The sequence below is a fragment of the Numenius arquata genome, chromosome 1 (genome assembly GCF_964106895.1).
Source record: "Numenius arquata chromosome 1, bNumArq3.hap1.1, whole genome shotgun sequence".
Taxonomy (NCBI): domain Eukaryota; kingdom Metazoa; phylum Chordata; class Aves; order Charadriiformes; family Scolopacidae; genus Numenius; species Numenius arquata.
In genome coordinates this window covers 120,196,383-120,221,276 of record NC_133576.1, presented here as the reverse complement: position 1 = coordinate 120,221,276, position 24,894 = coordinate 120,196,383, and the positions used below count along the sequence as shown (strand labels likewise).

Below are 24,894 nucleotides of genomic sequence, written 5' to 3'. Positions count from 1 at the left end.
CAGCTTGGATACAGATTCTCCAGTTTGCTCTGAAAATTATTATGGTTGCTGTGTTTATACACTACAGCTACAGTTTTTCTAACTAGTCCCTTAATTGTAACCATAATCACTAAACTAAAAGCACATTTTGAAACAGATCAGAGAGCCTACGTTTTTAGTAGACTGAGCAGAAAAACATGTCAGTTTTTATTTTCTTGTGTTGTAAGTTTTCAAAGTTAGAATTAAAAGTTTCAACTTGGAAGTACAACTCTCTCAGGAATGTCAAATTCTGATTGATTGGTTTCACATACTCAGAAATTTAAATAATTTCCAAATAGATCATTTCAATGAAAAATCTGAGTTGCTTTTTCTGCTACAAACAAAAATAATTTCTATGGGCTTGACACAGGGAAGAATATTTCCACCTCTCTCATCAGAAAGGAATTATTTAAATGCATCATATAAGCTGTAACTAGGACAGTATGCCTTCCTCAACAGCTCAGATTACATCGTTCACATCAAATGCTCTTGCATTTAATGGTCTGCACCTAAAAAAGCTTGTCTGCACTTCCAGGATGATCAACTATTCCATTCATCAGGTTTTTTGAAACTCTCTATCCCAAGTAAGCAAGGAGAAAATAACATCTTCTCAGCAACCTGTCCAAGACCAAAAGTTTGATTCAGAGCCTGCACCTAACACAGGCCTCAGCACCCTCTGTTCAAATATAAGACATTTTGTTTGACCTCGTCTTTGCTAATATACTTAATTAAGAAACTTCACATTGCTTCCTTTCAAAAGGGAAAAGGAAAGGATATAGAGAGACCAAGGAAAGGCACTACTCATCCCTCTCCCTGCATTTGGGGAGGCTCTCCAATAGGAAGTTGAAAATTCAAAGATCCATTAGCAACAGGACAGTATCCAATAAAGGAAACAAAAATAGAGGATGAGTCAATCCCTCCTAAGACAGATAAGGTATAGATTCATTGGAATACGTAAGGAACATACCTTTAGATAGCTCAAGTTATGTAAAATGACTACCATCCTCAAAGGCATACTGCAACGAAGATTGTCTTCATACTGCAAACAGCAGTTCAAGGAAATCTGACTATAAACACCGTTATTCTCTAAGGAAGTTTGAAGCTTGTATTCAATTTATTTTATTTTATTTTTTTACCAGTACAGATTTTCCCCACTCTAAAATATGAATAACTCTAATAAGTCATCATTCCATGTCACTACTTTGTTCTCAGTCCCCATCCAAAGTTTCTGATCAGGAACTCCCAATCTTCAATATTTCACCATTACCCATTACCTATTACATTACTTAGACACATTTTCTGATTCTATGCTGTTCTAGTAATTAACTTTCCAAAACTGGACTTTGCTACCTGTAAACAAATATTTAAACATTAAGACATATCCTCCACCCAAATTCACAAGGAGCTACCTGCCTGCATTTAAAAAAATCTTCCTACTTTACACAGACATGATTACAATCTACACAATAAAAACATTCAAAAAGACCAAGACTATATATAGGCTGATACTCCTGTAAAAAGTCCTGTGATCAATGAAAAATAAACAAATCACTGTAAATGTATTTAAAACTAAATGGTTCAACTTTTACATAAAATTCCATTTTAATAAAATTAGCTATAGATGCAAAATGACAATTCCTTGTGTTATTTCCAATGTTGAATGATTTCTCCTTTTTTAAGAAAAAAAAAAAAAGACATATCAATTTCCCTTTTGGAAAGGGTAAAGGCTAGACATGTAGAACCAGGGCACTGTCCTTATTCAATGTTATATTTTTGGTAAGCAGCTAGAAAGTTAATGAAGACTCTGAGTAATCTCCTACTTCAAAAAGTTCCATGAACCCATTCCAGGAGTTTATAAAACAGTGCATTTTACAGCATAGCCCATGGGTTATGATAATATACCATCCACAGGTCATGTTCATGCCTGCTTATTATCCAACACAACAGACTGAAATAAAGGTGTATGGCTGATCCACTGCAGCTATTAAAGGGGCTTTTTTTTCCACCAACATTATCCATCTTCTCTCATAACCATGTCTGAAATATTTCCAAAATTCCATGTGCAATGGCTTTCCATCCCATCTTGTAACAAACAAAAAAACCTCACTGATACTTTTGCATTCTTCCACCTTATTGGGAATTTTTTTTAAAGTCCTTGCAAGATACATTCTTAGGGTTAGATTCAGTTCATTTTACTTTAGCTACCTTAATCTAGGCGTCTTGCCCAAACTAGTCACACAGGCTTCCTTTGTAGTCAGAGGACAGAAGTATTTATCCTGTTATCTTTGGAGAGGATAGGACTACTCTGCTTTAGGAGAAATTGGAATAATTTACTACAACTTCTATCTTCTATTTAAAAGTTAAGCCACTTCATTCACTTCAACAATATGGTAGGATCAGTTAAACTAAACTGTTTTGAAGACTACATAAACTAATTTAGGATTCAATCATTTGAATTCTAAATTTAGAACTGATAAAGTTATCACAAAAATAATCTGCTATAAAAATTTAGATGCGATTCTAAAAAGACAAAGCTGAAAAAACCCTACACATAGCTTAATGTATACTAACCTAGCTTTTGTTTGAGTGTGGATAATCACTGTGTCATGGAGCTCCACTAATTACATGGAATCAGTGCCACAAAATCCTAGTACATCTTCTTGAAAGAAAAAAAAACCCTACTGAAATTCTTGACCAGTGCTTGGACTTTTCAGAATGCTCTTCCAATAGTTTCTCCTGTGACTCTAGTTACTTCAAAGTATATTTAAGTCCATTTTGCTTTGCATCTTAAAACAAAAAACACAAGTGAGAACCTGAAAAGACCCAACACTAAATTAAGAAAAGTATTTTCGTCATTTAAGTCTTCTAATTACAAAAAGTGCGCTACAGTAATTACACCAATGAGCAAGTTGTTGAATAGTTTCCATGAGGAACAATATTTGATGGAGATGATATTTGGTGCCCTCCCCCTTCTTAATTAAATTCTTATTCTGGCAGGAAACACAATAGAGGAGCAGCCAACTTATCTCCTTCAAGGGCCTGGGTCTCGCACTAGTTTGGTATTATTGCTCCTAATGCCCTTGAATTTAGCTGTCAGCACGGCTGGAAAACTGACAGTCATCAAGGAGCTCCAGGCTCTGATAACTTGGGAGCCAGAAGAGAACAGCAAGTAGCATGGAAATCAGTACCAGCTATTTCCCTCTGCTGAGAGCAAGGTTTATCAGGGCCAGTGGAACTCCAGGACAACACCGCTCTGGCAAGCAAACGAGCACACTGTAAGTTAGCACAGGTGATGTTTTCTTGGCACTGTGTCAGCCGCTCATGCAACAGGAGCTGGAGATGGAATGTAAAGAGCTGCAGGTTACAGGTCAAGAACTATGAGACCACTTTTCAGTACAGAAAAATGGTAAATTTACTGAGGGGTGCAGACTGGAGGGATGCTTCATATTTAGCTTAGCAAGTTTCCTGTTCTGATCTACTAGCTGCACTGGCATAATTTTAAAATACCAGAGAGGAAAACTGCTTTTAGCAAAAGAAAAAACTATTATCTGACAACCAGGAGATCTGGTCTCACTTTTTTCCTTTGATTCCACTTTGGCATTTTCATGCTCTTCACACCAATATTCTGTCCCAGATGGACGTTCAAGATCACTTTTCTCAAAATTCAAGGAAGATACTCAAGAGATTCCACAGCACAGAACTGCAACAACATCCAGTCATAACATAGAGAAATTTTCCATCTTGTTCATTTATTACAGCGACTCCCAGAATTAGTGTGCTAACCTACTTGAATTAAATGCCCTTTTCTGAACCTCTTCTATGCTCCCTTTTCCAAAAGAACCGAGTCTGCAGTTAGACAAGCTGAGAAGCTCCCTGGTAAGGCTCCTCTATTTCCTGCCCCTGCACAGTAATGGGAGCGGGCTGCCCAGCACTGCTGGCAGAAGTCTGGGCTGTGGCTGCCAGGCTCCGAAGTTCAAGCTCTGCCGCTGGGTGCACTTATTTTGGGGAGACCAAACTGCCACATAGCAGAATTTATTCTTCCACTTTTCTGTTTAAACTGCTCATTTACTTTATGAAACAAGAAAAGGATTTTCACATACGCTTTACAGCTTGGAGAATTCACTCTTGTTCTGAAACAAATCACAGAATTTCTTTTCCTTATTATATTAGTTTCTTGCATAAGTTTACAGCGTGCTTTGAAGATGTCCTCAATTCATTCTCACTTGAAGAAACAGTTTAATGAGTTTTGGAGTGCAGAGTTTGCAAACTGTGCCAGTAGCTACCTCTGGGGAAAAGCCAGAGCACTCACTCACTGGCAGAAACAACTCTCTCCATAGGTATGCACTGGCTTGCTCGGTCAACTTACTTTCTGTATTTTTGGCCTGGGCCCCTCTAAGTTTTATAGAATTACATCATCATCATTCTGGAGTTTCACAATAATTAAAAAAAATCCAATAAAGAGCTTTAAAACCACTTCCTTTGCTGCAGTTTCTAATCTTGTTTAGAATGGAAGAAAGCTAATTTCAAGAAACCACATCTTGTGCTGTACCCCTAACTTACTTAACATCAATACTCTTCAGTTTCTCAGTGTCGTGCATTTCTGTGTTAGGAGTGGGAGAGTGCACAAAGTAAACCAACTCAGAGACATCGCTGACATTTTAGAAAGCGAGTCAAGCAAGAGATTACAGTTTCGATTTATAACACTTCTGTGTTTTTATTATAAAATGATAAATAAATCTAGCAAGACAGAGAACGTAAATATTTTTGCAGTTGTTTACAGTAGGGAAGAGGAAAGGAATTTAACATGCAATTAACCACTTAAGTGATTCTAGATATGTACCATATGGTCTTTGAATTACTTAAAGAAAAATATTTCATTTTTATTTATAAACTATTAATGCATTTGAGCTGCTTATAGCAAAATCATTTAAAACTATTTACTCTTCACTTTCTCTCCTGCCCACAAAGGGCCTGGAGGAAGGGGGCCATGGGATAACAAAAAGCTGTATATATGATCTGCAATCTGCATTGTTCCACAATCCTTAAAACTTGGATTAAAAGACAAAGAGATATGAAAATTGATTTTACATTCTGTCCTTCGACTGACTTTATTTAGACAAGTTGAGAGACAACGTTACTTGTAAATATTGTAACTAGTCTTAAAAGTAAAATATAAAAAAACCATGCAGTCAGACAATTTCCAAATGAGTCCTTCATGTTATAACACATAACTCTACACACATACAAATGCAACACACACACACCATTCTATTACCAATTAATAATTCATTACTGCCTAAGTTTTAAAGATCTATGAGCCTGAGATAACTAGAATCAGATCATCATGGTTTCCTTTGGGTACAGACTCACATTGAAGCCCAAGGGTTTTATTCTACTTTATCAATTAAACCAAAGTATTGGCCTATGATTTTAAAACAAACATCATGAATGATGCTTAAGGTAATCTCTTATAAAAAAACAAGAAATATTTTAAGCAATTTAACTGCAACATATATTTGCCAGTACAACTTAATCATAAAAATTATCTGTGTCTATACTGGAAGATGAAATAGATACTATTTCACAGTAATGCTCATTTACTATCTTTTGCCAGAGCCATCGCAGACAAGAGATTTAGGGGATCATGATTCTAATCCTGAATCTGCCACAACTGCAATATGAACTTGAGGAAAATACTTCCGCCCCCCTCCCCCCTGCAAGTCTAAATGCCACCTCCTGTTAAGCGAGGGTGATGATAGTTCCCCTCTCTCATTCTTTTCTGTTTTCATGGAATCACGGAATTGTTGGAGTTGGAAGGGACCTTCTAGAGATCGTCTAGTCCAACTCCCCTGCCAAAGCAGGATTGCCTAGAGCACATTACTCAGGACTGCATCAAGGCGGGTCTTGAAAATCTCCAGGGAAGGGGACTCCACCACCTCCCTGGGCAGCCTGTTCCAGTGCTCTGTCACCCTCACCGTAAAAAAGTTCCTCCTTATATTTGAATAGAACTTCCCATGTTCCAGCTTGTGCCCGTTGCCCCTCGTCCTGTCACTGGAAACCACTGAAAAGAGTCCAGCTCTATCCTCCCTCAAACCACTCTTTAGATACTTATAAGCATTAATAAGGTCTCCCCTCAGCCTTCTCTTCTCCAGGCTAAAGAGCCCCAGCTCTTTGAGCCTTTCCTCATAAGGGAGGTGCTCCAATCCCTTAATCATCTTAGTTGCCGTACGTTGGACTCTCTCCAGTAGTTCCCTGTCTCTCTTGAACTGGGGAACCCAGAACTGGACACAGTATTCCAGTTGTGGCCTCACCAGTGCAGAGTAGAGGGGGAGAATGACCTCCCTCAACCTACTGGCCACACTCTTCCCTATGCAGCCCAGGATCTCATTGGCCCTCTTGGCAACAAGGGCACATTGCTGGCTCATGGATAGTTTACTATCCACCGGGACCCCCAGATCCTTTTCCTCAGAAGTGCTTTCCAGCAGGTCCATCCCTAACCTATATTGGTGTCTGGCAGTCTTCCTCCCCAGGTGCAGGACCCTACACTTGCCCTTATTGAACCTCATTAGGTTCTTCTCTGCCCAGTTTTCACCGCAACTTTTCATAGAAAGGACAATCTCCCACTACATTTGAAAAGCATTTCATTTCAGGCCCTCTAGCCTGTATTTATGGCAATGATACATTCAGTTATATCTATCACTATCAAATATAGCTCCAGTACTGCAATTCTGGGAAAAAATAAGGAAATGTGGGATGTGAGAACAGAAATATATAAAACAAAACAAAGCAATATGTGTTTTTATATATATATATAAGATTAATCTAAACCACACATAGCTATTTCGAAATGTTACCAAGAGATGTATGCCACTACTTCCTGTACTGTTCCTTAAAATGCTCTCCTACATGTAAATACTATCGCTAAAGTATGTTTGAGTTTCATGGGGCTAACACTTGCAAAAAGAATTTCCTTAAAAGTGCTTCATATCTCACGATAACTGTAAACACTCTGCTGCTGTAGATAGTTGCCCAGTGAATAGTGTCATATTACCACCAGAAAACTAATCTTCACAATATTTGCTATCAGCATTTTCTTTATCATAAAGTGAACTCAACTCCAGAAAGACAGAAACCTAAACAAACCTTGAAGGGTGACTTTAAGAGCTTTTGAAAGTCCCAGCGTCTACTTTAATACTGACCTCAGCAGGGCACCAATCTTTTTGAAATGGCTTTTAGCTATTCATTATTTATAGAACTATCACTTCCCCAGAGTTCACTGTGCACTCTTTTATTAATCTTTTTCTCAGACCCAGACTCTTCAACTTGATTTTATAGTATACTTTTAAGAAGGCTCATATGAAAACTAATCCAGGGATTTGCACTTTACTGTGTAAACAACTTTGGTTTCCAACATGGCAAGGTAAAAAATTACTTTGAAGGGGTTACACAAACTTCAAGAGGTTGAGTAATGACATATGACTTCATCTCTCTTCAAAACACTCCAAAAAGTGGAATATGCGCAACATCAGTGCCTCTTCAAGTAACTGAAGAAAGAGAAAAAGTGGAAAAGCAATCTTCTATGAAGGCTCTCTGCTTTTATTATGAAATTTATGTCTCTGTGATCTACAACAGCAGTTTCTTTAAAAGTCCCTTTAAGGGAGATCCTAGACCTATTGGGTGTCTGCTTCCCTTTTCAACAAACGAGGGAAAAGACTGACAAGTGTTTCAAAGATTAGGTACCAACCATAATCACATTTGTTGTAAATTAAACCACTTTTTCCCTCCTACTATCTGCTCACTCGTAAGAAACAAATGATCACAGTTTCAATTCCAATTGTATATTTTTCATAAAGGTTTTCGATACCAGAACATACATACTCATGTGTACCCATATAATTTTCTCTTTGCTAGCCAAATAAACTCAATTTCCTCAACTCTGCTCAAAGGTCATGTTTCCAAACATTATCTTTCCAAAATCACTTTTCTGTATTTCTTCCAGTTTTTCTACATCTTTTTAACACACCTACTACAGGACACAACACTACCCACTGCTAAGTCCCCAACACCAAATACTAGAATATATTTAAAAAAACAGATATGATTTTCTTTAACAGCATCCCATGAATGCTCTTTTGGCATTTATTGTTCTTTATATACTTAGGAATTTAATTGCTTTCCTAATGCAAACTACTTTGGATCCAAATCTGGACCTTGCAAATTCTACTTTTCATGATTTCTGCAAACTTTGGCAACTGAAGGATCGTCCATAAATATCAAACACAAATTCTCATCCAAATCATTAACAAAAACACAGAACCGCAGTCATTCCTGGACAGACCCCTGGTGACTTCCTTGAAGTGGCCCAGCTTGAAACTAAGCTTTCACCTGCTCTTTCAGCATGTTTTTCTACATGTTGCCTCAGCCGTAACTCCACAGTTTGCATGTAGAATTATGGCTTGCAGGTGTCAGAAAGTTTGCTAAGTCTAGAGTTATACTATCTCCACTATACTACCACCTCCTTCTTGTTCCCAAGGTCAATCAATTTCTTAAGAAGAAAAGAGGATTTTTGCCATCTCACATGGTTCTTAACAATACCATGGTTATTTTGCTCACTTGATTGTTCTCAAGGTACTTATGAGATGCTTAAGAAGGAGTAGAACCAATTATTGAGTGACAAAGTCTGAATGATTAATCTACAGTTACCAAGTTCTCCTCCCTTCATAACAGTACCTAGCATAAGAGCACTACCACTTTTTCCATGAGTTTGTGAGTAATAATTCCTCCAGGTCAGTGACTGCTTTAACAAACTTAAATATTCTGACAACCTGACTACATCTAATCTAATTATTCTCTAAGTTTTCATTACTTAATCTCAGTTGTGTTTCTGTCACTCTCAAAAATGGTATGTAGTACTTACCTAAACAAAAGTTACTTATTTTTTTTTAAATAAGACAGAGACATGGAATATTTCTGCTTTCTGCGACATTTGTTGTTCATCTCCCCTGCACTGAATCCATGCTCTCCTCTTACTTCTTCAGCAGCTATGGAACTTTATTTTCACTACTTGCATTTTGCAACTCAGCGTTTTTAGCCTTCTTTCTTCTGAATTCCTGTAGTATTCTTTTAGCAATTATCTCCAGTCATATACTCCAGATCTCTACTTTTTATTAACTTAGTAAAGGTCTTTAAATGGCTTAGTTCCTTATTCCCAAATCTTCTTTGCAATAGGACAGTTTGTGTCTGTGGTTCAGTCTCTTTGATAAATACATAGTGTCTTTTGAATCATCATACTTGGCTGTTCTTTTTTCATTTCCTTTAATCTAGATTTCAGTTCTGCTTAGGCTCTAAGATTACATTAGTTTAACTTAATAAATCTAAGACAAATTTGGGAAGATTTTAGATAAAGTAAGTATGAAGGGAAATTACAATTTAAAATTCAATAGGCAGCCACTACTTAGTCTTCCTTACCAATAATTTCAAGAGTCATGTTCACCACTTGAGTCTCAAGTTTTCAGAATTCAAAACCACGTTTACCTTCAGAGGTTAAGGGTTATCCCTTATTTATTTCAAGACAGCTGCCTCATCGTACGAAGAACGATTGAGGGAGCTGGGACTGTTGAGTTTGAGGAAGAGGAGACTGAGGGGTGACCTCATCACTCTCTACAACTACTTGAAAGGACACTGTAGAGAGGTTGGTGCTGGTCTCTTCACACAGGTAACTAATGACAGAACGAGAGGGAATGGCTTCAAGCTCCAGCAGGGTAGGTTTAGACTGAACATTAGGAAAGAATTTTTCACAGAAAGAGTGGTCGGGCATTGGAATAGGCTGCCCAGGGAGGTGGCTGAGTCACCATCCCTGGATGTGTTTAAGAGACGTTTAGATGTGGTGTTGGGGGATATGGTATAGGGAAGAGCTTTGTAGTGTAGGGTAGATGGTTGGACTTGATGATCCCAAGGGTCTCTTCCGACCTGGATGATTCTATGATTCTATGATTCTATGACATTGCCCTTTCAACCACCTTGTAGGAAGACCAGCAGTTTGCAGCACACAGGTATGAAAGAGTTTTGATTCAGTCAAGCCCGTACACCGATTTGGTGCCCTACGGCGTGTCACTACAACACCCATGGTGTGACATGGGACACTTATTGCAGAAGGGGAAGAATCTAATCGTGAAGGCAAGTATCCAAGACTGGCTCAGCCCCAAAGTGAATCCAACAGTGAAGATTGAACTACTTGAAAGGACATTGTAGAGAGGTTGGTGCTGGTCTCTTCTCACAAGCAAATACCGATAGAACAAGAGGGAATGGCTTCAAGTTGCAACAGGGTAGGCTTAGACTAGACACTAGGAAGAAATTCTTCACAGTCAGAGTGATCAGACAATAGAACAGGCTGCCCAGGGAGGTGGTTGAGTCACCATCCTTGGATGAGTTTAAGAGCCGTTTAGATGTGGTGTTGAGGGATATGGTGTAGGGAAAAACTTTGTAGAGTAGGGTAGATGGTTGGACTCGATGATCCCAAGGGTCTTTTCCAACCTGAATGATTCTATCATCACATGCCCAGCCTGACTATTTATTCTCTTTATATGGTGTTACTGATATTCAGATGAAATGTTATGCAGGACCGCAGTTATAACTACACATTATTAGTCACTCCAAAGACCTAACAAGAAATTCTACGACAACTGATGCCACAATGACATGGATGGCAGATTCAATAACAAGACACTTTACTCAAACTGCTGGTCAGCCCTCAGTAGCCTCAGGAATAGGCCTGTTACAAACAACACTCTCCTCTTCACTGCGGCACCTCTACTGAGGGTGGTCAGGATCAGTAAAAGACTGTGACACAGAACTTCTAAAATTACATTATCTCCATTTTTGACCCCTAGCTTACCTAACATAACTAAGCACAAGGTGAGGTCACATTCAAACTCCTACAAAAAGGCTTCTAAGAAGGCAAAATAGGCATAAAGCTGCTCTTTTGCTCTCAGGTGTTCTTCAACAAAATAAAAAAGGGACTTGGGCACATGCTGTCAATGCGTGATACAGAAACTCTTTCTTTTCTGCAGAGAAGCTAGTTCTCTCTTTCTAGTGACACCATCTCCCCTTCAGCTGACCAATCGCCAAGTATCCTGTTAATGCCCTGTGTTCTCAGCACCCGTGGCAAGCCATGTCTTCCTCCAGCACCTGAGCGCCTCCCTGAGCAAGCACTCCAAATGTTAGGTTGCATCTCATCCATTGATTTCCTTTGTAAGGATTGTGACAGAGACAATCCCAGCAAGTTAAAACAAGGATGTGGATGGAGCCTTCCAAGGTCAGGATCCCTGTCTGGGCAGAGCTCTCCCAGCTGCAGGAAGAAGAAAGACTAACAACCACACTGGTGATACACCTTTTTTCATACAGTTCTTCGCTCTAGGGTATCTATAACAATACCTGCCTTGTTTTCTATTGGCAAACTTGGCTAGCAAATACATTTGGTCTCACAGGTGTTTTGGTCTCTCTGATCACTAGCAACCATAGGCCATTAAGAAGTTCTCATACTGACAAAGAAACCTGCACTCTGGACAAAAAGTATATAAGCATAATTCAACCTGTTACCTATGTAAATTTTAGGCCACCAGTAGAAGTGGTCCTTCTGAACTAAGATGTACCTAACATGCTAGAGCAAAAGGTATATAGCAAATTATTTAGTGTTCCAAAAAATATCAAAAGGCTCCCTAAATAGCAACATGTTCCCTCCTATCAAATGTAATTATAATGATGTGTGTGGGTTAATTCCAACATTGCACTTTGTATTCAAGTACCACGCAAGAAATTCTTCTGTTTCTGGAAGAAAACCTTACTGGAAGGCCATGTAATTTTAAAAAAAAAAAAGCAAAATGGAGTATTTGGCGTCAATCTAAAAAAGAACCCAGATTCACTGTGCCTCGCTCTTCAAAACCATTTTTCCTCACAGTCACGAGTCAAACCAGCATCTCCCACCAAACTTTCAGATTGGAATGAAGGAAGGTTACTATGATGGACAGACAATTTCACTGAATTTCACTGAATTTTTTTAGAGTTGGAAGGGACCATATAGATCATCTAGTCCAACTCCCCTGCTGAAGCAGGATTGCTTAGAGAAATTTGTATGTAAGTCCATAAAAAATTTTTAAACTAAGAATCAATAATTCAAACTAATTCAATTTTTCACAAAGAAAATTCAGGTATGATGATTTGGGCAGCTGGTGCTTATTGTAAAACCACTTAATTATTGGGAGCTCTTTCCTGTAACTGCAGGAGGCTGCAATCTCCACTATCGATGCAGAGCCTGTTTACCCTGCGTCTCATTTTTTGTTTCCATATTGAACCGAAACCCGCAGCAGGAGATAGGAATTATTATGCTTGGCGCAAGACTAACAATGGGGTATCATTAAGTTTTGATGACTGTCTCAAAGGAAAGTAGTTTTCAAGTCTGAACTTGGGGGACAGGCAGGGGACTAAGCAACAGATCATGGGGAGGAACTTTGATCACGTCTCAGGTGGATCAAAGGGCCACCTGATACTTTTTTACAAAGTCTCTCTGGGCATCCTGGAGACAAAGGTAGAAGAGACCAAGAGAGATACTCTAAAAGCAGACAGTGTAATCAGTTGCAAGGCAGGTCATAGTAAATCGAAATTGGCTTTACAAGACATGAGAAATAAGCTATGACTTAAGAAAAGTTTGGAGCAAAAGCAGAGTACTGAACTTCCCACAGCACACAGATTTTGACACCAAGTACATTTAGGAAAAAATGGCAGGAAAATGTGTGGTCGTTATGATTTGGTTTATCTTGCTTTCTTAGAACAGTCAAAAGAAAGACTTATTGCTTTTTAAAGGCATCACGAGGACTCAACAATCCAGCCTGTGCAAAATTTCTATTCCCTTTCCAAATTCAGGAACACAAAGTAACACAGATCTCCTCTGGCAACAAAACCTCCAGACACTACAAAAACAGGCAGATACATTTCCTTGCCCCCTGCCTGGCAGTTGTTAGCTTCTGGATTTGGTAATAAAGAAATCCCAGTGGAATTTCATCCTCCAGGAGCCAGCAGCAAACCCTGTGTACTTTTGAACAGATAAGCAACGGCCAGCCAGAAACTGAGATTTGTGTTCTTCAGGAATTCTTGTGGACTGCTGTTTCTCTGTGCTTCCATCTGTCTACGGTTTCTGCTCCATCCTTCCTTTCTGCCTTGCACGTGGCACTACCTTCTGTGACCGCCTGTGTCAACTCAGCCGATGTAAATACTACTGCATCCACTGCCAACTGTCCCAGTGTCTGTAAAACCTATCTGAATGGCAAATACAGACTTCGACAGGATTTTCTTCCCACTCTCCCTCCTATTGTTGGCATGTAATATAGTCTATTTGCTGAGGATGATGCTTTAGTTAACCTTAAAATAGATATCACCACATATGTACAGCAGCATCTATTTATTAGGGGTAGTTTATGTTCCTCATTTCGAAAGTACTATAACAAAAAGATGCATACAAATTGTCCTGTTATCTGAGCTGTGCCTCAGAAAGAAAGGAAATCATCTGCTGAAGATACATGCTGTGGCTCTGCTTCAGAAAATGAGTCTGCACAATGAGATTGACGCCCAAGTACTTTCAGAGGATATTTACTAAGTTTACTTGCCTGTCAAGAGCAATAAGAGGGAATTAAGGTTTATCAGGAGCAGATAATAATGGGTGCTTGTGCGGCCCTAACAGACAATGCTACTAAAGAAAATAACATGCAGTTAAGATGTTCACTAAGGAAGAACTACTTTTACCCAGCACCACACTTAAGATATACAAACCTGACTTAGCAATGCATAGTTAAATCTAAACCTATAGCGAGAAGGTAAAATTCAAATTATCAAAATACTTTGTTTTCTCTGCCAGTCAAATGACAGATGAAAATAAAAGCTGGTCTCTCTTACTATATTTCAATGCCTAGCTCTGAAGTTAAATGAAAGGAAGGAATATACTCTTGTCACTTAAAAAAACCCCAAACCTTTTACTTCCAAGACATTTATCTTTTTATCTGAACAACAAATTAAACTAAAAACATATCTTAAGTTCAAGAAGAAAGAATAGCAAAGGACAGCAAGCCACATTACAAACATCAATTACTCTACAGGGTTCTAGTGTTCTTCCAATGTAATTTTTCACTAAGTTTTACTGAAATTTTAATTGTACTGCAGTTCTTGACTAGACATGCTAATTCTACATTCAGTAAATATAAAGAACATAGACTTTCTGATAATTCAAAAGCTCACAGTACATTTTGCTGGGATGAAGTTCCAGGGCAAAACTTGCTGTCCCTCTTCACGTTACAAGATGTTACACTCTTTCGAAGGTAACAACTAAATGAAAAATATTTCACACGGAAAAAAACATGCAGGCTATCTTTCAAAGCAGGGAACTGTTCCCTTCACTGGACAACTAACACCTGCTGAGGAACGGTGTAGAACAACAGTCATAAAAACACTGAGAAGTCAGACGACATGCTCTGAAGACATCTTGCTTCCACCTCTCTGGCTTTGCCAGGCCAGCAGAGGCAGAAGAGCTTCGATGAGGAAAGGGCTGACACATGGATCTGCTAATACACTTCTCAGAGAACGGAAGTTACATTTTTGATAAGGAGAAAGGTGTATTTTCTAAGAAGCAGAAAGCAGAGAAAGGATCTGGGTACTCTGAGCAAAGTGTCAAACAGTGATTTGGGCCATGCTCCGGCGGGGAACTACAATCCAGACAGCCCAGGAAATCCCACAACTATCATCTATACAAACTGCACCTTTGGATGTCACATGAAGTACAAAACAAATGCACAATTAGTCATGATGAAGATCAAAATTATGTAGCTCAGTAGAACTCGAGGCCTTAACACATTCAGATACCACATGAAAGGATAAATAAGTGATGTGCCAAAGGTCACAGCAGCATAGTGAGAAAAACTCACTTCCGAGTCCTGCTTCACAATGACTTGCTCTCACGCTGACACTGACAGTATACAAACACCAACATGCAGCACAGTGGTTTGTTGCCTTTTACCAACAGTCCTTTGCATCACTAGAATAAGCCCTCTTCCCAATATATTGTTTCCAGTGCCTTCCTTAAGAAGAAAATAAGAAGTAATCAAGTTCAGCATAACAAGACTACACCTGTACAAAAACGGGTACATTAATTAAAATTTGATTTTTAGCTGAATATTTCCAACACCTTACTGTCTGGATAAAGTGGCTGAAAGAAAGAAAACTCTTTCAACATAAATATACAACAATAAGCATGTCAGTGTGCGTGGCAATGGGCAGGGAGATGTAGGGTTATTAATATGATATCAAAGAAATGGTGTAGCTTATATAGTCAGTATGTTTCTACTCACTGTATTAGGTACATAAGGCAATCCATAGAATTTCTCCTGCGTTTCCTTTAAAATTTCTGTGGTTGACTTCTTTAGAGGATGTTTCCCATGGTAGATTTGGTCCAAGGCAGCATAAAATACCTGAAGAGATAAAATATATGTTTGTCTGGTACCTGGTATTGGCATTTGACAATCAAAACAGACAAGAAGAGAAGAATGGGAGAGAAAGAATAGGGAGAGGAAAGAGTTTAAATATATAGATTTTTGTAAGTCCTCTATTTTTAGTATAACATACAAAGAGAGAAACAAGTTTTTGGAATACACCAACGACCACCATCACGACCTATCATAAATCCGTGTTTAGGTCACTGAGAACACTGGCAGTACTAAGTCGCCCACGTTTTTAAATAAAATTAAGACCTGTCCCTAAAACCCTCCAGCCATTCTCCTTTTCAAAAAGAATATTTTCAAACAGATTTAATAAAAAGACTTAAAGTTATTTGAGTGGACACAGCAAAATAAGCTATTCCAAGACATGTGCATGCAGCCATGAGACCACATCACACCTGCAGGGGCAAGTTACGGCCCAGGCAGTGAACAAAAGAAGCTGCACGCGGAGCCGCTGATGCCCCTGAGTTTCTGCCAGAGCACTCAAATAGCGCAGTACTAACGCAGATGCTTCGTTTTTTTTAGCTCTCACAATCAGAGCAATAAACTGCTGCAATGCAATCTTCGCCTGAGATCACACTGCAGCAGGAGGGTACTTTGCCAGAGCTAAGAGCTGGTTCACAGGCAATTTTTGTGCAGAAGCATGTGAACTACATCAGAACACAGGTGCATGACTAAATTACTGAGGTGTTTGGAGATGAAGAAAGCAGCATCAATAAAAAGACTTTTCAAGCAAAGACAGCAAAGTAGAGGATCTGGCACTTTAACAGCAAACATGAAATAGGCATGGATAGAAGACTGTGCCAAGGAGTATGTGCCTTCACTGAAAAAACCTGCAGCATTTATTTCTTTTTTAATATGAAGATTTCTTATTCTGTGAAAGTGCAGGAAAGGCAGGAGGACACCCACTGCTGTGCAACACAAGATATTTTTGAGAAGTTTGGTGGATCCAGATATTTAAGCAAAAGTGTTCAGGTCAGGCCATCCTGTGGTCGGCACATTTCACAGGAAAACTGACAGTGGGGAGCCTCAAAAAGCTTTTGTGCAAGGGATGAAGCCAATAATTTGGCAAGAGATTCAGCCCAGTCACGCTCCCAGGGACACTGCAATAGCTTTCTCAATGAGACAAACACACAGTTTTAGGCATTACAACCATGAAATGCAGAAATTTCATGGAGAAAAGGCTGTTTGGAGGCATTCTCCATCCATGGAGATGGATGTTTTATGCAATCTGAGTAACACACCCCCTCAACCTGAGAAAAGATTCTATATTATGAAATCTGGGTACAAAACCATTCTGAACTCTTTAATAATTTATCAGAATTTAGCATTTACTTTTTGGGGGCTGGACACAACAGACACTGTCACCAAAATTGTGACTCTTTCTAAACGACCATATTCCTTCTGTTTGGATAAGCTGTCTTCTGAAATCCAGAATCTTGATAAATCCTTTGACAGTGTTGTTGACAAATGATAAATGTGAAAATTGATTTTTTTCAAGATAAACTGAGGGTTATAAGGAGAGGGGTGAAGAAGTGATGACTTGTAGGAGCTACTCCTGAATTTTCTGCCTGCTTCCTACATAGCTAATAAAGGAGAAAAGAGGTCAGTAAGACTTAAACTTGCACAATCAGTCATTAATGACATTGCAAGTTTTGTCTCCCTGACAGCAACACTGAACAAGAGATGGAGCATCTACATCACCCATCTACAAACCCAGAGTAGGCAGCAAATGTCTGTTCAGAGGATAACGCCATGAAGACACTGCACCAAATGACAAACAATAATGAGTACTTCATTTTTTAAAACCAAACTTAGAATCATAGAATCGTCTAGGTTGGAAGGGACCTTCAAGATCATCTAGTCCAACCATCAACCTAACTCTGATCAAAAAAGCATCACTAAATCATGTCTCTAAGCACTATGCCAACCCGTCTTTTAAATACCTCCAGGGATGGTGCCTCAACCACTTCCCTGGGTAGCCCATTCCAATGCTTAATAACCCTTTCAGTGTAAAAATTTTTCCTAATATCCAATCTGAACCTCCCCTGGCAGAGGTACTTTAAATTTTCCATCATTACATTGATAATATGAAAAAATAAAAATCTAAAGAAAAACCTACACTAGATTGTAAAAACTACAGTACTTTTATACTCTTATAAGAGAAAGAGGCTTCACAATGCCTTTGCTTGTACTTTTCATCCTCAGAGCTGGTCTGAAGAATCCCCATTCATTTTTTAACAAAGTTTAACAAAAGCTACAGCATTTATGGTAGCAAGGATGACTGAGAATATTACCGACAGTAAGTACCATGAACAGATCTGAAAAGTAGCTGATGTAACAGTCCTAGAAAACTCACTTTCTCCTGTCACCCTCAGCCTTTGTGACTCTGCGGGTGTCATTTCACACTGATGTCCCTCTCCTCTCCAAAAACCCCAAACCAAACATGAGGAACCTCAGCATCTGACAATAGACTTTAGCATCCTGCTTCAGCCCAGCTTGGATTCTCTTTTTTCAGTGTCCCAGCTTTCTTAGGACCAGTTTGCAGTTGCTCTTCAGTATTGCTCACAAGATGGAGTGGACTGCACTGCAGTGGACCTTCTCTAAAGTAAAACTTGGGAGTCAAGTAGCTTGTGGTCAGGGTGCTGGAGCAAAAGCTCAAGTCACAGCTAGGCAGCAGGGAAACGTCCGCTGAAGGCCAGTGAACTGGACTGCTGAAAGAACAACGTGGTAATAGGGAAATGAGTCGCTGAAGCCAGCTACAAGCTTTCTCCCGATCCTGGCACATGTAAAGCGTGGGAAGAAAGCTATGAGCCAGGCCACCTGGACAGCAGAGTGAAAAAAAAAACACCACCACCATCCCTGAAAATAAACTTGGATGAACTTTATAGCCATAAGCATTCCCATCTACAAACCACAGTTCTGTGTGTTTACACAGCCCTTTGAAATGGGAAAAGGAGACACATCCCAGGACCACAGGATTTTAGGTGATACTGCTGAGGAGCATGCTAACACTTAATATTAAGCAGTAGCTAGATCATTTCTAATTTCAGTAAAACACATTTCCCAAAAGACCTAAAAATATAAAAAGGCCATCAAATAGTTATCTATTTTCGTATCATCTCTCTGTTTTGCACTGATATTGGTATTTACTAGTTTCACTTGATTCCAGTTCTTTCTAGCTCCTTGTCTGCTTAATAGCATTAATATGCAAACCGTTATGCACTTTCTGGTGAAGTCACTACTGACAGAAAGAATCTGGGACTCAATCTGCATGGCAAAAGCCTTATGAGAAGATGCATGGATTCTCCTGTTCTTCCTCTTTGAGTAACTGATTACATGAGCTGGGAGAAAATGCAGAGCTATTATAGTTATGATGAAAAACCAACACAATTTCTTATTTTGACATGCCAATAGACTTATTTTCTGAACAGACCAGAAAAGAACCTTTAGGCAGTTTCCCCACTGCTGGAAAATTTGTAAGCATTTTTCTTTCTTTTAAAAGTCAAATATGGCTTACGTAGCATTGAGTCATCAATACAGAATATACTTGCAAAGTCTGACAGAAAGGTATTAGAGTCATCATTCACAGCTTCTTCAGGTATATACATTAGCAGTACACATATACTTTGGCATCTGCAGATTGAAATATATGGTTTTCTTCAATCAATTATTATATTTTTAAAACTGCATGAGTAAAAATACACACTTCTACAAAGAAATGTATGAACTTCATATTTGTCATGCAGTCAACTTCTCTGGGGCATTTTTCCTGAACGAATAAACAGAATGGCTCTGTCAGGCTGTGTCTTTGAAATGAGTGCATACTTCTGTGGGTATTACATTTGGAATCTCCAAAAACATGGTGCTGAAAGTAGGAAATGAATAATATTATTCAGTGTGGCATTGTGGTCATTTGGCACGGGTTGAGACTGGTTGAACATTAGTTACACAAGAGTAATTTGAGGGCAAGCAGCCTGCTTAATCACTGCTTCGTTGCCAGCACCAGTCAATCATTAGGTGCCCGCAGGAATGTGCGCCCACCAGAAATGGGTGTTCTCTCCCCAGTTCTAAAGTTCCTGGGGTCTGGAGTCACTCCAGGACGGACCCTTTAGAGGCCCCAAGAGCAGCTGAGGGCCAACATCAGCAGGGGTGATTGCACAGCCCACCCCATGGGATCGATGCAATGACCCCTCCTTGACTTCCTTCTGGAGAACAATATCCCCCACTCCACAGGATAGGGAGGCCATGTCACTTGTTAATATATCTGTGACTTGGAAGTGTTCTTGGTATTCAAGAGCATTTATCCCACACAGTGTCAATTTGGTCTCAAACTTTGACTAGATTATAGCAAATACATATCAAAAGTTGAAAAAAAAAATCAGTCAGATCTATACATAGCTGTTATGGACACACCAGAAAAGAATGGCTGCATGTGAAAGCACTTGATCATCACTTTGGTGGTTACTAGTCTGTACATTGGAAAATTATTCTGTCTTGGTGGACTCCATCACCAAGCATTCTCAGCATAAATTTTATTTCAATCCAGAATTGTTTTTTTCCCAAAAAACCTCCTGTATGAATTAATTACATTCTTGCCCATATTCTTTCTGGATTCTCAGCTATCTCTATATGAGAACCTTTCAGAGCCAGGAGTGTGCACTTCAAAATCAGACCTGCAGAGAGGGTGCAGTTATTTTCACGTCACAGAGGTACAGGCACAGGCAGCACTCTCCTTGTTCACGCCTCCAGCACAGCCAATGCTGGCCACTGACAGCCAGTGCTGCACTGAAAGCATAGTTCAAAAATCCGTTGTTTAACCAATGAAAAATATATGTATACACTGAAAACAGTGTTATGTCTGGTTTTGATTAGTGTAACTGACACGTATACATTTACAGGTCCACTCTCCAGTAGTCTGACTAGTTTTAAATCACTATAAATAACTGCACAGAGCAAACTGCACAGAGCAAACTGCAAATATTTAACTAAGTTCTTTTAAATCAACTGCAGTTAACCAGCACAAGTCATGTTTGTAAACACGGCTGCAATCATTTGGGCACTTTTCAAAGTGAAGAATTACATAGATCTGATCTTTAAATTTGTTTCTTTCCACACCTCAAAAATAACGTCTACCCTTTATTAAAGTACTAGCAGAGTTATCTCACCTAAACACTAGGTCAACTGTAAAAAGAAAAATTATATACATCTGGCTTATGGCAAACCAAAGAAGAAAACAAAATCAAAAAAATCACACAGCAGAAGCTTATAGCATACCAAATGCAGCAAATTCTCACTGTAAAAAACTTGGCTGGATGCTAATGCTACTGTTTACATCTGAGAACTGCTGTTGCAGGACTGAAAAAAACCTAAATACCCATTTTAGATAGAACCCTAATTTTCTTTACTTCCTTTGAAGAAAAGCAACAGTGATGGTTTGTTTATGGGAATGACTGATCAGTCACATCTACCCACAGAAAATAAAGGTTTATGAATTTAATTACTGGTCCTAACACTGCAAGAGAAGTCTTACAGCCTTGCAGTAACAAGTTGCCACTTTCATACTGGAGCTGCAGAAGACAAGGAGCTCAAATCACATTCTAGTAAATAAAAGAGCTGGTTTGATTTTACTAAGGTGGCCCAATTCTCTCAGTCCTCCTACACTTTAATGATCCAAAGGTAGGCAATACTTCCTCTACTGCAAGTTCTCCTTAAATGATTCCATTAATTTAAGAACTCAGTCTTAAATGACATTTGGGAATTCTGCTAATCCAACCATTTTCAAAAGCTGTAGTTTTTACAATATTTTCCTATGGGTTTAGACATTCAGCTTTAAGCAGACAGCACAGAAAATATTCATAAAACAAACATGAAAATTAATATCAAAATGGATGCATTTTCACTAATTTGCATATAGTTAGATAATGTGTCTACGTTAAAATAAAAATTTAGTAAAATTATAACAATTAAAGTATGTTCTGTAAGTGATGGACAGAGAGTAGAAACTAGAATGCAAAGAACATACCTGGAGTTGCATATCAGCTGCAGCACACACCTTTTTGGACTCACACAGTCTTGACACCATGTTTTTTGGTAGTGGCTTGAATAAAAAAAAGTCAGAACATATTTAGTATTGTTGTATATCTATAACTAGTATGCTTACTACTAGAAAAGACTGAAGATGCAATTAAAAAACAGACTCCTGGTGGTAATAAAAACACATTTGAAGTGCTTTGCACTGAGGAAGGAAGTCCCATTTGCTAAACAAAGCATTAAATGGGCAATTAAGATATCATCAGTAATTTACATAGCAATCAAGAAATCACCATGTCTCAGTGTTTGTTCTTCTATACATTGATCCTGTGTTTCCTTATATGCCTGTTAAAAATATTAGGACTACCTTTAGAGATAAAGAACACAGAGGGCAGTTAAAGTCCTCCCAGGTCATCCTGACTAATCTTCAAAAGTAGATATAATAATAGATTCTTCTGTTGGTGTTTGAGCGTAGCTCACTTAGATTTACATGGAGGCCCACATAACTCTCATTGAACTGGCGGGGTTTTCGTAACTTCAACTGGGACAGCATCAGGTCTTCCAGCCTAACCCACATAAAAATGTTTGGTCATACTGAACAGTAAATATCTACCCTTTGAAATTTTTAACAAAGTTGAATTTATTCCACATCTATGGCAATAAAATTATCCACGGCACCGCAGGCTGAAAGTCAGAGACATTTTTCAAGTCATTAAACAAACTCTTTTTGACTTTCTATCCAGGCGTCTACAAGTACATCCAAAGACTTTTTAATGCCAGATTTTTAAGAATATCTGTATATGAATGCTTGACCTTACACTTCTTCCACTACTTCCTGAAGCTTTTCCATAGATGTCTTTCCTAGTAAGCATTCTTTTTGCTAGCAGTTTTATTAACCAAACATTAAATATGATCAAAATAACTGGGTTCTTGCTAAAATATTAAGAAAGTTACTATGAGTTGTACAATGTAATACAGATGGCTGATATTACACTGAACTCTAAAAACATACCTACACTTTTACAGTGTGTTGAAGTGTTTAAGAAATAATACATGAAAGTCTACAGATCCTGATGGCAGGGCCATATGTTTAGATTCTGTGCAAATGACATGACTTCAAGACAAACAATGTTAATGTTCGCAGAATAAAAAACCAACTCCACAGAAGTTACACATAAGTGAGGAAAATGTTATCAATTAACTCTGTGGAATCTGGAATTTAAAGCAGATAAGAAAAACTCTCAAATTGCACAGCTGTTTTATGCAGTAGCTTGCCAAGGCTTGTAACTTCTTCTCCAAGACAAATGTCAGCTGGGTCAAGAATGGGATAGAACAACACCCACTATTTTGCTTGTTATAAACGTGCACAGCTGTTAAATGTCAACACAGAAAAATGAACCAATGAACATGAAGTCTGCCCTACAGTATATCCTCATTAGGCTAGTATTTACCCTTCTCAAATACAAAAATTCTGTTTCAAATTACGTGATGATTTTGGACTACTAGAGTAACTAAGAGTAAGTGGGCAGTTATCCATAGTAATAAAGATGTTAGTACCTGACTACCTTGAGCTTCCATACCGGACTTAGTATTGTTCAAAATACTACTTAATTATGTAGAAAAGTTATTAAGGCAAGAAGCAAAGTAGAAAAAAATTACAAACGGTAAAATGTATTTTTGGTTGGGCAATTTTTCTCCTAGCTCTGTGAAAATCTCTTGTCTCATCCTCTTAAATAGAGTGAGGGATGCACTTCAATGACTTTTCATCCTGGAAGTAAAGCACATGTGGGTTTGCAATAACACAGTTTCAGTTGTCACACAAGAAACCCTTGTGAAAGGAAACCTATAGAATTTTGACCAGATTTTGTCATTAAGCACTAAACCTATTAGCAAATTTTGGCAGCCTTTTGGAGGCTTTCATTTCCCATTGAAGTAGTGCAGTATGGAATTAAACACAACTGATTTCTTCTAGGGGCACCTGTATCTTGGATACAGTAAAGTATGAGAAAACTGGATGGGAATTCTTAAGTTGTAATTTATCAGTGTTAAGAAAGCTGAACATCCAAAAGCTTGGCAACTGAAAATATGTATATTTTACACAGTTATAATTTAAGATTGTTAAAGCCAAGAGCAGCCCTACCAGTAAGGTCAAACCAGCTCTTTCAACATAATGGATTTTCAGTTTTATATTCGGGCTATATTAAATGATGGTAAAAAGAAGTTATGAGCATAGACTTTCAGCTGGAACACAAAATAAATAGAACAAAAGGCAATAAGCCTTTTCTAATTGTCATTTTGGTAAACCACAGGCCCACAGATCCTCAACTGAATTGGGAAATCCAAGTTTGCAGTTCACTGGGGCAGAGAGCAGCAAGGTTCGGCAATGCGGACAGACTTTGTACGCTCCCAGGGAGAGCTGGTCACTTACAGCCCTGCTCAAGAAACAGCTGAAGCAGGTCTAATCCTCAGTTCAGAGCTAAGCATTTCTTACAGACTCTCCACCCAAGAAAGTCCTGCCTTCTTTTGACTGTACTGTAAATAGCTGACCTCAAGCTGGAGAAGACTGCTGAAAAGGCAGCCTCTGCATTCACCCGTTTCTTCCTTATATTCTGCTACAAGCATCTATCCTATTCTAAATCAAACTCCTGAGGGGAGACACAGAATGATCATTAATAATGTATTAAACTCTCTTTGCACAAGAGATGGCTTAGCACCCCCTTTTAGAGACCAAGTAAAATGTAAATAATATCAAAAGCCTCCAAGAAAATCTTTTTATCTTTTTTGCAGCCATATGAATATCAAACAATGCAGATCTACTCTGCCCTGAAGATCAAGCTCTACTGTTTGAGCAGATTAAAATCAACAGGAAATTACAAATCATTCTTATGACAATACCTATTGACAAAAAGGCACAGAAGATATAAATGTTCCTTTGTTTAAATCTATCAGTGCTACTGATCTGGCTTAAACATTGTGGTGTTATAATAATTCACAAGTCAAGCAGAATTTGGCACCAGAAAAACATTGCCAAAATTAGATTAAATGGAAAGAACGATAAAGAGTAGATCATTTATTTTTCCCAAAGCACTCTGGGATGTTAAAATTTAAGATTTCAGGGAACTAAAATTAGACTCCAGAGGGTTTTTCGAAGATCGCCACTCCTCTCCCAAGTTTGCTTCTGTGCATGTCGGGCATACAGATACACTGAGGTCTTGAATGTACTGAGGAAGATGTACTGCTTTAGGCAATAGAAACTATTTCTCCTTGCTCCATTACAATCTCATACAGCCCCTTAATAAGCCGCTGA

At 38.6% G+C, this 24,894-nt stretch overlaps 1 protein-coding gene across 1 annotated transcript in view; it reads right to left on the bottom strand.

Moving 5' to 3' along the window:
• Positions 1-24,894, bottom strand: part of MIPEP (mitochondrial intermediate peptidase) — a 77,655-nt gene that overhangs the window by 11,980 nt on the left and 40,781 nt on the right. The window contains exons 15-16 of the mRNA XM_074146408.1: positions 21,580-21,654; positions 15,408-15,527 (exon numbers count right to left, since the gene is read on the bottom strand). Of these exons, the coding sequence (XP_074002509.1) occupies positions 15,408-15,527; positions 21,580-21,654 (195 nt within the window). The remainder of the gene's footprint in view (positions 1-15,407; positions 15,528-21,579; positions 21,655-24,894) is intronic.